General features: G+C 56.0%; 1 protein-coding gene across 1 annotated transcript; it reads right to left on the reverse strand.

Moving 5' to 3' along the window:
* Positions 1-282: 282 nt before the first annotated feature.
* Positions 283-11709, reverse strand: HCRTR1 (hypocretin receptor 1). The gene is made up of 9 exons (XM_007979652.3): positions 9987-11709; positions 9051-9111; positions 8478-8818; positions 8147-8325; positions 6772-7015; positions 6270-6385; positions 4128-4354; positions 2774-2895; positions 283-1102 (listed from the first exon to the last, which is right to left on the reverse strand). The coding sequence occupies exons 3-9, from the start codon at positions 8674-8676 to the stop codon at positions 912-914; spliced, it is 1278 nt and encodes a 425-aa protein (XP_007977843.1). The 5' UTR covers positions 8677-8818; positions 9051-9111; positions 9987-11709; the 3' UTR covers positions 283-911.
* Between the last annotated feature and the right edge of the window lie 2164 nt (positions 11710-13873).

A 13873-nucleotide genomic window follows, 5' to 3' on the forward strand; every position in this document is an offset into this window, starting at 1 on the left:
ACCCGGCCCCCCTTACCTTCCTCAGGCCATTGGGCCTGTGAGCAGACAGTTGTGTTGAGGGGCGAGGTTCTGGCGTCACAGGATTGGCACCGCATGAGGAGGCAGCACCACGTGTGCCGAGGCCTGGCTGAGTCCATCTTGGATCCCGTGTGGTGAGGGTGGGAGGTCAGCAGATAAGAGCATTCTAGTGCCTTCTTGTCTTCCCTCCCCCTAGCTTCCCCACCTTCTTCTGCTCCTAACCTCAGCAGCACAGATTTCGTGCAATGACAAGGAAAGGGAACATTCAGTGCCAGGCTTTAATTACAGTTGCTTCTGGCTGCTGGCCTCTGTGCCAAGTGGCCATGGAGAGTGTTTTATCACACCACAAAGTCAACAAGGTCAGGTCTGTGGTGTGTGCCCTTGGCACCTGGTTAGGGTGGGGCTGCGCTCGTGGCCCACTGGAGAAAGGCTGGGCCCAGATTAGTTCACACAGGCATCAGAAGAGCTGGCCAAGCGCAGCCCTGGGCTTCAGGGAGCCACGGAACCAGATGGAAATGCCTGTTGGGACCTTTAGGGCAGACTCTAGGGAAGGCCGGTAATTGGGTAGGAAAGGGGTCTTTAGGAGGATGGCCAAGCTCTGAAAGGATGATGGGGACAGATTATACTGTGGGGTATGGCCAAATGAGAGAAGTACAATAATCGTGTCCACAACACTTCACAGTTTACAGGGAGCTTTCCACTTGCTTCAGCATGCTTAATCCTCACATCAACCCTGCTTAGGGGACACAAGCTCAGAGAAGGCAAGTGACTTATCCAGAGTCACACAGGCAGAAACCCAGGACTGAAGCCCCAGCCTTTCACCACATCCAGCTGTCTTTCCATGAGGGGTAGGGGCAGATCCCCCGAGCTGGAGCCTCCAGGGCAGCCCTCGCTCAGGGCAGCACTGTGGTGACGCTGGTGAGCACCACATGCTCAGAGAGTTTGGAGACGGAGCATCGGCTCTGCAAGGACAAGGACTTGTGGCTGGCAGAGGAGCGGGGACTAGGGGCCTTCAGAGAGCCGCAGGGACCCGGGCCAGGCAGGCAGCAGGAGAAGGCAGCCTTAAACTGCTCCCGGAATTTGCCTTGGTTGGGAGACAAAAGACACAGCCATAAGGAGACAGATGCAGCAGGAAGGGGCCTTGAGCCCAGGGACACCCACGCAGCTCCAGCCAAGCTGCCTGTGAGGAGGCGGGGAGGGAGGGAGGGATAGAGCTGGGAGGGAGAGCCCTGAGGCAACCTCGGCACCGCCAGGGAGAGAGGACAGAGGCCCTGGAGCGGGTTCCCAAGGAGAGACGCAGTTGCCATCTGATTCCTTGACTGCGCTCTGGCTCAGAGGCTGGCTCAAAACATGGTGTCTGGCTCAGGGGCCTCAGGTCACCTCTGCCCTCGTTGGTGTGTACGTGGGGGTCACTATCTGTTGCTAGGCTTGTGCCCTCTCTGCCCTTTGGTGATGAAAATGACAGTGGCAGCAGCAGCCCTTTTGCATTTGGCAGTCATGCTGTGCTGGGCACCTCAGCCTCTGTTCCCCAAAGCATCCCAGCACCCTGAAAGACTGGAGTCCTTTATCCTCACTTCACAGATGAGATGCACGTAGGTACAGTGGCTTGCCCAAGGCCACCCAGCCAGAAGCTGAACCCAATTCTAATTCCAAAGCCCTTCTCAAGGGGGAGGAGGGAAGGAGGGACTGCCACACCACCTTGTTCAGCCCAAGTATACCACGGAAACAGATTTTGTCAGGCTAAAGCCCCTTTGATCATGTGTCATTAGCCTGCCAGCCTCTCTGGTGCCCAGCACAGGGCCAGGCACACAGCAGGTGCTCAGTAAACATAGGCCAAACAAAGGCATATGTGTCAGTAAGTCTGTCTGCCCTCCCCTCCCCACAGAGCTCATCTTCTGTTCTCTTTTCTGAGCTGGAAACCCGCAGCCAGCCTTGTTGAGTAATTCTTGAGTCTCAATGAGGGTTATACTATTGACTACGGATCCCTTCTTTAACCTTTTAATAGTTCCTCAAAGATTATTTCTGTCCAGGCTTGAACAGTCATATGGACCTGTTCTTTAGAAGTCTAGTCCCAAAGTCAGAGGGCTGGTGAGTCACACTCTGCTGAGCTCAGCCTCAGGGCCATTACCACCCTGAGACTGGGAGGTGGAGGGAGGGAGTGGGCACTGGGACAGCAGAGAGGAGAGGCCTGGAGTGGGAGTGGGAGCGGCAGGGGAGGAAGACTTCCAGAGGGGCCAACCCCTGAAATTCTGGTCGCTCTGCCAGTGTATCTAGCTGAGTGGGGGAAGCCCTTTCCTGGGCCTGGCCTATCTCTGCCAGTGACCCTCCTTTAGCCCTGACACCTGGACTGTGCAATCCTTCCTCAGGCAGGGGCTCCAGGGCCCTCCTCCCACAGGTCTGACTCCCTCTGGGGAGGGTGGACTCCTCTGCCTGTGCTGATTGGAGGTCTTGCTGTGCCGGCACCCGTGGTGGGAGTCAGGGGTGAACTGACCTAGCCCCTGCCCTTCCACTCACTCACTGGTCTGCAGAATCTGCACAACTGGATCCTGGGTGCCAGCCACCGTGGGGAGTGTGGCCCGTCTCCCACTCAGGACAGGGCTCCTCGGGGTGGGTCCTCCCAGAGCAGGATCACTGTGCCCACAGCAGGTACATCCTCACCCACCGTCCTTTATTTGGGCCCTGGCTTGGGGATGGGGAGACTTGTCATGTGGACTGTTGGCCACCCTCAGTGAGTTTGCATCCCCAGCCTGCTCACCACTGAGGAAGTTGTAGATGATGGGGTTGGCAGCACTGTTGGCGTATACCAGCCAGTGGGAGAAGGTGAAGCAGGCGTAGACAGCTTCGCGGTCACTGGCTTGGCGGAACATCCCGAACACCCTAGGCCCAGGGTGGAGGAGCGTCAGAAATGGAGTAGCTGTGTGTGTGTATTGGGGGAGTGCTGCTCACAGAACCTGAGCTGTAAAGGGCAAGAGTTCCTGCTGCCCACTTCCGTCTACATTTCCTGCCTTCTGTACCTGAGGTCTTGGCCAGGGTTTGGGGTTCTCAAGCATGGAGGGTATCAAGCACCGCGATGGGCATCTCTAGCCTCCTGGCCATCGGATCCCCTAGGGCTTCCCATCCACTTTCTCATCCATCCTCACAGCAACATGATGAGTCATAGACATCATCCATTTTTCTATTAGGGAAACTGAGGCTCAGAGAAGTAAAGTGACATGCCGAAGATCACACAACCAGGAGGTGGCCAAGCACAGTCTCAAAGTGAGACTGTCTTCTGTCCAATAGCCTGCATTCTCTCCCCGGCGCCCTGTGACCCTCTTTTGCTGTCCCTCCAGACACATGCATGGTTAGCTCTCTCACTTCCTTCAAATCTCTGCTCAAATGTCATTTCCTTGGAAAGGCTTTTTTTTTTTTTTCTTTTTTTGAGACAGCTCTGTCACTCAGGCTAGAGTGCAGTGGTGCAATCATGGCTCACTGCAGCCTCAACCTCCTGGACTCAGGCTATTCTCCCACCTCAGTCTGTGTAGCTAGAACTACAGGCATATGCCACCATGCCCGGCTAATTTTTTGAATTTTAGTAGAGATGAAGTCTCATATTGTTCGGGCTGATCTTGAACTCCTGGCCTCAAGCGATCCTCCCTCCTTGGCCTCCCAACATGTTGGGATTACAGACGTGAGCCACTGCACCTGGCTCCCTGCTTTTTTTAAACCAATATATCTAAAGCAAAAGCAAAAACCCACCAACCCTTGTCATTGTCACTCTCTGTCCTATTTTATTTTTCTTCCCAGCAGTTGTCATTTCCTGACATTATAATATACATTGATTTTTCTATTTACTTCCCTTCTCTCCTGCTAGAATGCAGCCTCCATGAAGGCAGGGACTTTGTCTGTCTTGTGCACTTGTTCACTGTATTTCCAACCCCCTAAAATGTGATGATTAAGTGAATAAATTTTCACAATAGCCCTAGGAGACAGAGGCTCAGAGAAGAGAAATGGCCTGCCCAAGGTCACATAGTGGAGAAGGGGTGGAGCCAGGTCTTTCTCTCAAGCAAGGAGAGCTCCTTCCCCAACCTCAAACTTCTCCCCACCCCAACCATACCCCAGGCTCTCACCTCTTAAGGACATTGAGGACACTGATGGGCAGGTAGCAGAGGGCAAAGACCAGCAGCACCACCATCAGCATCTTGGCTGTCTTCCTCCGCGCACGCATCTGCTTCACTTCAGCCAGGAAGGCGCGGGCCCGGGGCTGGGGCTGTCCACTCAGGCCCTGCTCCAGGTCCCCCAGCTGGTCTGAGGGGCGCTTCCAGTTTCGCACCAGTGCTGAGGTGGTGCCAGGAATCTGTCCAGCACACATAGAGACAGCAGCAGTGGGTATAGCACCTTGGGAGGGTGGTTGCCTTTTGTGGGGCCCACTCCAGGCTGGACCCTGGGCAGGGTGGACATGGGCAAAGGGATAAAACTTTTGTGAGAGGAAGGAATCTGATGTTTATGATAAAGACTAACACTCTGGACTTGAGAGTGAATGATAGACTTTCATTTTCTTTTCTTTTTTTTTTTTGAGATGGCGTTTCACTCTTGTCACCCAGGCTAGAGTGCAATGGTGCGATCTTGGCTGTCTTCAACCTTAGCCTCCCGAGTAGCTGGAGTTACAGGTGTGTGCCACCACACCGGGCTAATTTTTGTATTTTTAGTAGAAACGGGGTTTCACCACGTTGGCCAGGCTGGTCTTGAACTCCTGACCTCAGGTGATCCGCCCGCCTCAGCCTCCCAAAGTGCTGGGATTACAGGTGTGAACCACTGTGCCCAGCCTAGACTTTCATTTTCCATTAGCTCTTTGTGAAACCCCCTACAACATGCCTTGTGGAAAGATATTATTGGTCCTTAGGGATAGATGAGGCAACTAAGACTCAAAAGAGGTGGGGACCCTTGACAAGGCCCCAGGCCACATCCTCTCAGCTGCCCATCCATCCTCCCTAAATCTCCAACACTATCTTTGAGAGTAGGGGTGGGGGTGAGTTGTGCCTCCTCTGGGTCATACCAGGCTGTGAGGAGCTCTGGGCAAGGGGTGGGCAGGTGGGCAGCATGGAATGGCCTAGACCAGTGCCTATAAGCCTGGAGTGGTTCTGGGCTCCTAGAGAAGCCTCTCCTGCCACCGGACACTCGAATCACCCACCACAGAGGGGCATGGGGCTAGAGTTCTGGAAACGTGGGTGTAGAGCCAGCTCAGACATTTGTGAGCTATGTGACTTTGGCCACTTCATTTTCCTTTCTAAGCCTTGCTTTCATGTCTGTCAAATGAGGAGGATCGTGCCTGTGTCCTGCTTGGCTGGGGGTTAGCAGGTGGGGAGCAGGTGATGAGTGTTGGTGGACTGCAGGGCTGGCCAGCCAGGAAGGGCCCTACTGGATTGGGTGCTCCTCCAAGGCAGGACCTGGGTCACAGCCAGTCCGTGTCCCCACCCACTGCCCGGCATGGCCTGGGCGCAAGCCAGTACTTCCTGTGGAATGTAGGTGATGTCCCCAGGTGTGAGAGTCCCTTCCTGAGCCTGGTCATGTTCTGGCCTGCCTTTTCTCACCGCCCAGACACCAGTCCAGGACTCCTACTCACTAGGCCAAGGGCCTCTGAGCACCCCTGCCCCAAAAAAACCTAGGAAACCCACTGAGGGTCAGTCTGTAATGCAGGAAAGAAGACAGGCCCTGGAACCAGAAGGCTCTGCTGCTGTTGAATCTGGCAAGTTGGTTGCCCTCATTTGGCATTTGTGACGTGGGTAACGTTGCTTCTTTTGTTAGAAGTTGTTAAGACACTGGATGCAAAGTGCCTAATTTGGCAAGCAACACGGAGTTGCTATTATTATTGTTGCAGTGGTACTAAACTCAGCAGTGGAAGCTCACGGATCTGGGCTTTAGTTCCTGATCTACTCACTGGCTGAGTGGTTTGGGGGCAGTGATGTTGATCTCTGGGTCTCGGTCTTCTCATATATTTAATGTGGGTAATATATGGTGGCTAAGAGGATGCAAGACTATCCGGGAGTAGATACTTCAATAGACGGCAGCCACTAATATTAGAAGGATGTGTTACTATTCCATTCCAGGGTAGCCACTGGTGCTTTTGGCCTTGAGTTTGACGTGTCTCTGGGCTTCCCCTCTCTTTGGTTGCAGCCAAGATGGCACGTGCTGATGGCAGAGGACTGTCTACTCAGTTAGACCAGTAGCACCCCCACCCTCAGCCCACACAGTGACACCAGAGTGGGCCTCACCTGGCGGCCCCAGAGCTTGCGGAATATCTGGAAATAGGCCATGGCCATGAGGCCCAGTGGGGCCAGGTAGGTGACAATGAAGAAGCAACTGTGGTAGATCTTGGGATATAGGTCATCTGCAGGGGTCAAGAGATGCAGAGTCAGGCCCAATCCGCGAGCCCCACCCTTCCCTGGTTAGCAATGCCACCCTGTCCTGACTAGGGTCAAAGCAAGGCCTAGGAGCAACTGGACCCCATACAGCCACCATGACAGAGACCCTGGAGTTGTCCAACTTGGGGTATCCCTCCTGGAAGGACGTCTACACTAGAGCAGATATCTGCATGAGGGGAGGCACCCACCCTGGGAGTATCCCTGGTAGGAGCCACTCTAGGGTGTCCCCTGGGGAAATACCTGCCCTGGGATTTCCCACTTTGGAAGGGACCCTGCTAGATGCTTGCCCTTGGGGTATGTGCCCCCGAAGTGCCCACCTGAGGGGATGCCTGCTTGAGGCTTCCACCATTACCTGCCCAGCGTTCATCACAGACCGAGAAGAGCCGTGTGCGGTTGGCTAGCTCAGGCAGCACACTGCTGCATTCCATGACTGCAGCCTGGGGCACCATGACAGTCAGCGACACAGCCCAGATGCCCAGGATGGAGCCACGGGCCCGCCGGGCTGTGCTCTTGAACAATAGTGGGTGGCAGATGGCATACCAGCGGTCCAGGGCGATGAAGCTGAGAGTCAGCACTGCCACTGACACGGACACGGCCTGCCCCACGGGGACACAATGTCAGTCATTTTGGGGGCCACCCAGAAATGTGAGAGTAGGTGAGTGAGGAGGCTGACGGCAGGTGCAGGGCAGTGCAAATCCTGACTCCACCACTTACTGGCTGTGTAAATGTGGGCAAGTCACTCACCCTCTCTGAGCCTCGTCTACAGAATGGGTTTATACCATCTACCTGGCAGGATTCTTGTAAGAATAAGTGAAATCATGTGTAAACAATGTCCAGGTTCAGAGCTGGCACATGGTAGGTGCACCCCTCCGGTGAATAATAACTTGTACCTATGTAACTTAATGTGTGCTGGGCACTGTTCTCTTCATCCTCATGGCAATCCCACAAAGTAAGTGCTCTTGCCCCCCTGTTACAGATGAGGAAACAGGCACAGAATTCCCTCATCCATCTGTCTTTATGCTCAGGGTCACCAGAGTTAACCGGTTGAGTAGGAAGCCTCAAAACTGGGAAATCCAAGAGGCATTTATCTCTGCCATGGAATGCAATCCCTACCCCAGGCTGTTAGGAAAAAACCCTCATTCTGGGAGACAGAGATGAGTCTGGGCCACAGGTGTGTAGGCATTGCCTCTAGGGGTACCCCCTGCCCTCTGGGGTGCAGGAAGTGGATCACAGGATACAAACTGAGAGAAGCCTTCTTCCACCCCACTAACCCCATCTGGACATCCTGGTTTCCGCCACTGGGGTCTTTCCTGGCCAGTGCAGGAGGGAGAAGAGAAGGCTGTTTCCATCAGGCTTCTCACGTCTGCCCCTTTGGGATTGGGGAGCAGGCCCAGGGTGTTGTGTATGTGTCACTGTGGGCTGATGCCTCTTTCCTTGACTGTGTGCCTGTGTACCTGGAGGTGACTCTATGTGTCCAGACGTGCCTATGTATGTGTCTGTGGCTGTGACCAGGAGGGGATCTCTGTGATTGTGTGGGGTTGTATCTGTGTCCTGGAGTGTCTGATCTGGTGGCTTGCCCTTGCTAGCAGCAGAGGATGACACTTCAGGGGTCACGAGCCACTGACCTGTCTGAAAGGCAAGTCTGAGGGTCACTGAGACCTACGCAAGGCCATCGTTTTTGTACAGGTGTGACAAGGAGTGGTGAAGGGTGCCTGGGCAGAGCTCACCTGTAGATAGGGGATGACCTTGCAGAGGGCATGGCCGAACAGCCAGGACTCAGTGATGTCCACCAGCAGGCTGACTGGCAGGCAGATGGCAGTCACCAGAACGTCAGCAAGGGACAGGTTGACGATGAAGTAGTTGGTGACCGTCCTCATGTGGTGGTTCCGCCACACGGCCAGGCAGACTGCAGGGTGCAGCGGGGTGAGGTGAAGCTGATGGCAGAGCCACACCCATCCTAGTTCTGCCCAATCAGCGAGCCCCTCCCCACATACCCCCCCCCCCCCCTTCAATCCCCAGGGAAAGCCAGCAGCACTGAAGGGCAAGCCCTGGACCTACCCAGCGTGTTGCCCACCAGGGCCACGAGGAACACAGCCACATAGGCTGCGATGAGGACCCACTCGTACTGTTTTGGGTACAGATAATCACGCCACAGATAGCGGAGAAACTCGTCTTCATAGTCTGGAGGCACAGGGGATGGCTCCCTGCTGCCAGTGGGGACCCCCATCTGGGCCCCTGGGGTGGCTGAGGGCTCCATGAGCTCAGGAGCTGCTGCGGCGGAGGGGCATCCTAGGCTCTGCAGAGGGGGAGGAGGGAACTTGGGCCAGCCCTCAGCCCACTCCCCTCAGGGTGCCTGGAGGCTTGCACCCAGTTCTTTTTGGATCTCAGCCCCAAACTTCCTGAAGGGAGGAAGGAAAGGAGAGAGTGGAGAAAGAGAGAAGGAAGGAAATTAGGGAGTGTGCCAGGTGCTTTGCATATAAGTTCCCTCTTAATTCTCACAGTCATGAAATTGGTGGAAGAAGACAGACCTGAGTTGCATCCCAATTCCACACCAGTTGCCTTGGGTAGCTTACCTGGCCTCTTTCAGCCTCGGTTTCCCCATCTGTCTAATGGGGTGACAGCCCTACCTACCTTACAGGGCCGCGATGAGGAGGAATGAGCTCCGATGCATGCCAAGTGCTTCACCAAGAACCTGGTACAAGAAGGTAGTTTAGGGGACGTTTCGGGTTACCATTATTAGGGTACCCTGCTTTGCAGATGAGAGGGAAGCTCAGTGAGATTGAGTCTCTTGCTCAAGGTCACAAAGCTCCTAAGCCAGGTCTGTTCGAACCCATCAAACACCATAGATTTGAGAGGATAAGCCATCCCGATTGCAAATATTTCTTGAGCCAGTTCACAAGCTTTAACTTTGGGTTGGGCAAACGGGCCAAAGGAGGTGTTAAGAGACCCAAGCCCCACCCGCCATACCTGCCAGACCCTCCGGTGGGCACGCGCGCACACGCACACATACAACACACGCACAATGTGGGTGGTGCGCGGAGGGACTGACGACCCCTTGGGAGCAAGGGGAGCGTCCGGGCCCGCTAAGAAGCCCCCTTTGGGTCCCCAGGGCCGCGACGCTCCCCGACGGCCGCCAGGAGCCGCTGTTCCGGCGCGCGGGCCGCTCTCCATTCATAAATCCAGCCAGCCCAGCTCCCCGCCCCTCCCTCCTCCCACACTCAGCCCCTCCTTCCCCCTGCTGGGCTAAGACGACCCCGGCCGGGTGCCGGAGGGTTGCGGATCCCTGGAGACCCCTGGGGAGGGGGAGGGGACGCCTTCATACCCCACTGAACGCCAGCAAGCCCGCCCCGTCCACGGGACCTTCCTGCACTTCGGGGGCTGCGGGGGACTCCTGGAAGGCGCGGGGAGCGAGGGCACTCGGAGCCTGCCTGGAGGAGAGCAGCGCTGGCCGGGGAGCCAGTCTCCCAGCACCCAGGTTACCCCCCGAGACTCTTGGCTCCTCCCATCCCTCGCCGCGGGTCCTTTGGAACCCCCATCCTGGGCCTGGGGGTCCCCCATACCCCGCACCTGTTGGCTCCGGGACCCGGGTGTTCTCGGCTGCTGGTACCCGGACCTGGCATCGGGGACTTCGCCTTCCTACGAGGAAGGCCGAGCCTCTGGGGGCCGGGGCTGCGGGAGGGGGCCGGGGCAGCCCCCTCCCTAGGCTGCGCTGCCTGGGCTCGCGGGGCTGAGCGCGAGCCCCGGCAACTGCGCGGGCTGTGGTTCGGCGCGGGCTCCGCCGGGCTGCGCGCTGCGGGAAGGGAGGGCCGGCGGGAGGGGCAGGGCGGGGTGGGAGCCCCCAGACGGTCTTGGCTCCGTGGCTTCCAGCCCCGAGACCCGCAGGGCGGAGGGAGGCGCTCGTTTCTTCTCGTCTCCCACTTCACGCTTCCATCCCACCTCCATTCATGCGTCCATCCGTTCATTCATTCCATCTTCATTCATTCAACATTTATGCCCCTGGCCACCCCGCATTCTGGGCGCACTTAGTGTGTGCCGGCGGGCCTGGCAGCTTCGGAGGGCCACAGTGCAGAGGTAGAGCCCAGCCGCGCCTCTCCTTGCTGCCTGACATAACTGAGGAGGAGGATGGCACAGGTGGGTCACAGGGATGAGACAGAGAGGACGCCTGCACCGCCTCCAGCCCAGCTCCAGATGCTGCTGGAACAGCTAGCTCCCAACGATGCCAGAGAGCCCTTCTCTCCCATCTCCCAATCCCCCATCCTATCTGCCCCCAATTCTTCTTTTTGTTATACCTACTGTTGCCCCCAAAAAACAAGGACACTGATGGGGACAGAAGTGGGGGTTCGTTAATTCCACAAATACCGATTTATTAAGCTGTGTGCCAGGCAATGAGTTATAATAATACAGCTACCATTTGTATAATGCACATGATGCCTGATCTCATTTAATCTTCATATTAGCCTGGTGAGGTGGTCGTTATTGTCCCCATTTTAGAGATGAGGACACTGGACCCACATGGGGCAATGACTTGCCCAAGGTCGCACAGCAGAGGCAGAGCGGGGCTTCAAGCCTCTGCCCCTCTCAGGCCTATGAGCCTCTCTCACCAGACAGAGGCTCCCTCACCTGCTGGCTCCCTCCCTCCCTCTGGCTGCTGGGGGAGGCAGGTGTACACCCAGGCAATTAACCTGTGGTGTGAGGAGAGTGTGAGGGCCCTGGGAACTGTGGGGCACGGGAGGACAGACCGACTCAGCCAGGGCATGAGAACAGGCTTCCTGGAGCAGGGGCATCTCCATGGAGACCTGAAGAATAAGAAGGTAGCCCTGCAAGGGGGATCGTGGTATTTGAGGAAGGTATTCAAGGTCAGGAAACAGCAGGTGCAAAGGTTTGAAGGTTGGGGATTCTGGAAATCACAGGTAGGTGAAGGGTGACTGCCTGAGCATCATGCAGTCACCTTGGCCATCCCTTACCTCAGGATAGGACCTTCCTAACACGTCACCCTCTGAAACTCACACTCTTTCCGTCCTGGGAGGTGACTCCTGGGATGTAACCACCATCTTTCCCGTTGCAGCCAAAGCCCTTTTCAAAGGCTCTGGGGACGCACTGTTAGGCATAAGAGGTGTGGGAGAGGAACTGGAGCAGCCTAAGGGAGGGGGCCAGTGACCTTCACCTCTGCAGAACAGGAGGATGGACTGAAGCTAAACTCAAGGCAGAACTTTGTCCTTGGGCAGGTATGGCATCTGCATGGTGGGTGATATCCTGCCTGCCCTAGGTGCTGGCCAAGGTAGGAGAATGAGTGAAGAGACTCAGAAGAGGGGCGGGTGTATGTGTGTGTGTGGGGGTGGGGGGGTGGGTGCGTGCATGTCTGCATATGTATGCATGCGTGTGTGTTTGTGTTTGAGTCTTGAATTCAAGTAAGGGCAGTGGTGTGTGTCTAGGGAATCCAGTGTGTTTGTGTCTGACTGTGCATATGAGCAGGGGATGGGCTCTGGGTTGATGACTGGAGGTCACCCTGGGTGGGATGTGTCTGTCTGGGTCTTGATCTGTCTCTGTGTTTTGGTGTCTGTGAGGAATGTGTATGTGTGAGGAGATGTCTGTTTCTCAGTGTGGATCTGAATGTTCAACTGTGGCTTTGACTAGCACTGGCCCCCCAGTGTGTTTCCCTGTGAGTGAGGGAATGTGAGTGTGGCCATGCCTTTGTGTGCAAGGCTATGTGAGTGTGCGTATGTGGAACTTGGTACATCTGTTCTTACAGCAGTGACTCATCTTATCCCCCCACATTCTCCCCCTAACCTGGAGCTGTGACTGTTTGCTATGTAGGGGCTGAAGAGGGGGCTGTAGCACGTGGGGGGGATGGGAGTCAGATCATGTGGGGACACTCCAATGACAGCTGCGGCAAACAAGGTGCAGCCAGCGGTGTGGAAGGTACAGATTCATGTTTTTCTGTGTGGGCGGTAGGCACCGGCCAAGCCCAGCACAGCCCAGGCTTAGAACCTAGCCCAGAGTGCAGATCTCCATATTTCAGGGCTTCGCAGATACCACAGGTTGGAGTGGGCAAGGGGCTCGCCAGGTTCCCCCAAGTCATGATACAGGGTGGCGCATGTCTATGTAGGGAGGAAATCATAGCTGGGAATTCCCCCCAGTATACAATTTCACAGAGTCAGTCCCATCTCCACTTAAGAGGGATCTCAATTGCTAACCTTCCCCCACCCTTTATCCCTTGGTACCCCGAAGATGGCTGCTCCCCAGGTCAAGGGATCCTGAGAGATTCCTGCCATCACAAGCAGCAGATCTCCCTGTCTCCCCTAGCAGACCCTGGCCAGGCATTTTCAAGTCAGCAGGAGGAGCCAGGGCTGTGGCCTGGAGGCACTAGGCCTCGCAGCCCCTCTGGTCCTGAATCTGGCCTATTTTGCCACAGCCTAAGGGTGGGAGAGACCAGTTATTTGGCCTAGATGGGCATGAGAGAGAGTGGGTGTATGCTCAGAGAAAATCCTGGGGGCGGGGCAGTGGGAACCAGCAGTGCTCTAGAAGACCTACAAGAAGCTGCCGGATTTTGGTCCTCAGCACAACAGCACTGGGCTCTGGGAACTCCGGCAAAATGCCCATGTCTAAGGGAGGGCCACAGGGACCTCAGGTCCTCCATGTCCAGGCTGGGCTCCCAGCCCTGGCGCCTCCTCTGCCCAGGGAGGACTGGCCTCAAGGCTTTGCTGTGCTTGAGCTGTCTGTCAACAGGGGCCCACACGACCTCTTTCCTGGAACCAGCCAGCCCCAGCCTTGTTGATCTAATCCTGAGCCTCTGAGCCACAGGTCCCTGTCATATCCATCTTCAAGTGTCACCCTAGGCACTGGCCCCAGGTGCTACCTCCTCCTCCTTCCCAATCCTGCTGTGACTTACAGTAACCTCTGTCTGGCTAGGACTAGAGTAATTGGAATGTAATTGGGTTTCCTCTTGCTAATGCCGCTACAGACCTGGGAACGTGGATAGGAAAACTCTGGAGAAGGCAGAGGTGCTTTGTAGAAGAGCAGAGATCAGGCAGCAGGCCGAGGTGTGGGGTGGGTGAGGGGAGGCCAGCAGAGATGGGCTGTGCTGTGGGAAAGGGGGATTCTGAGGGCGGAGCCTAGGGAGACCACTGAGCAGCTGCAGTGTTTTGGTCTTTGGGCCAACAGCAGTGGCCTCTGGGAGCTCATGCCCAGGAAGGGACCCAGAGACCTCTGTTCCCCATATCCAGGTCCTCAGCCTTTGTGCCTCTTCTCCTCTGGATGGGCCCCCTCCTTCAGGGTCTGGGTGACTTGAAGGAGACAGGCAGCCACTAGGAGAGGAGGAGCCCGGGACCCAGAGTCAGGCTTTCTCTGTGACTCCCAACGCTAGAGATCATTTTCCCTTTTTGTTTTGTTTTGTTTTTTGAGACAGAGTCTTGCTCTGTCGCCCAAGCTGGAGTGCAATGGCATGATCATGACTC

Source organism: Chlorocebus sabaeus, chromosome 20 (assembly GCF_047675955.1).
Source record: "Chlorocebus sabaeus isolate Y175 chromosome 20, mChlSab1.0.hap1, whole genome shotgun sequence".
Taxonomy (NCBI): domain Eukaryota; kingdom Metazoa; phylum Chordata; class Mammalia; order Primates; family Cercopithecidae; genus Chlorocebus; species Chlorocebus sabaeus.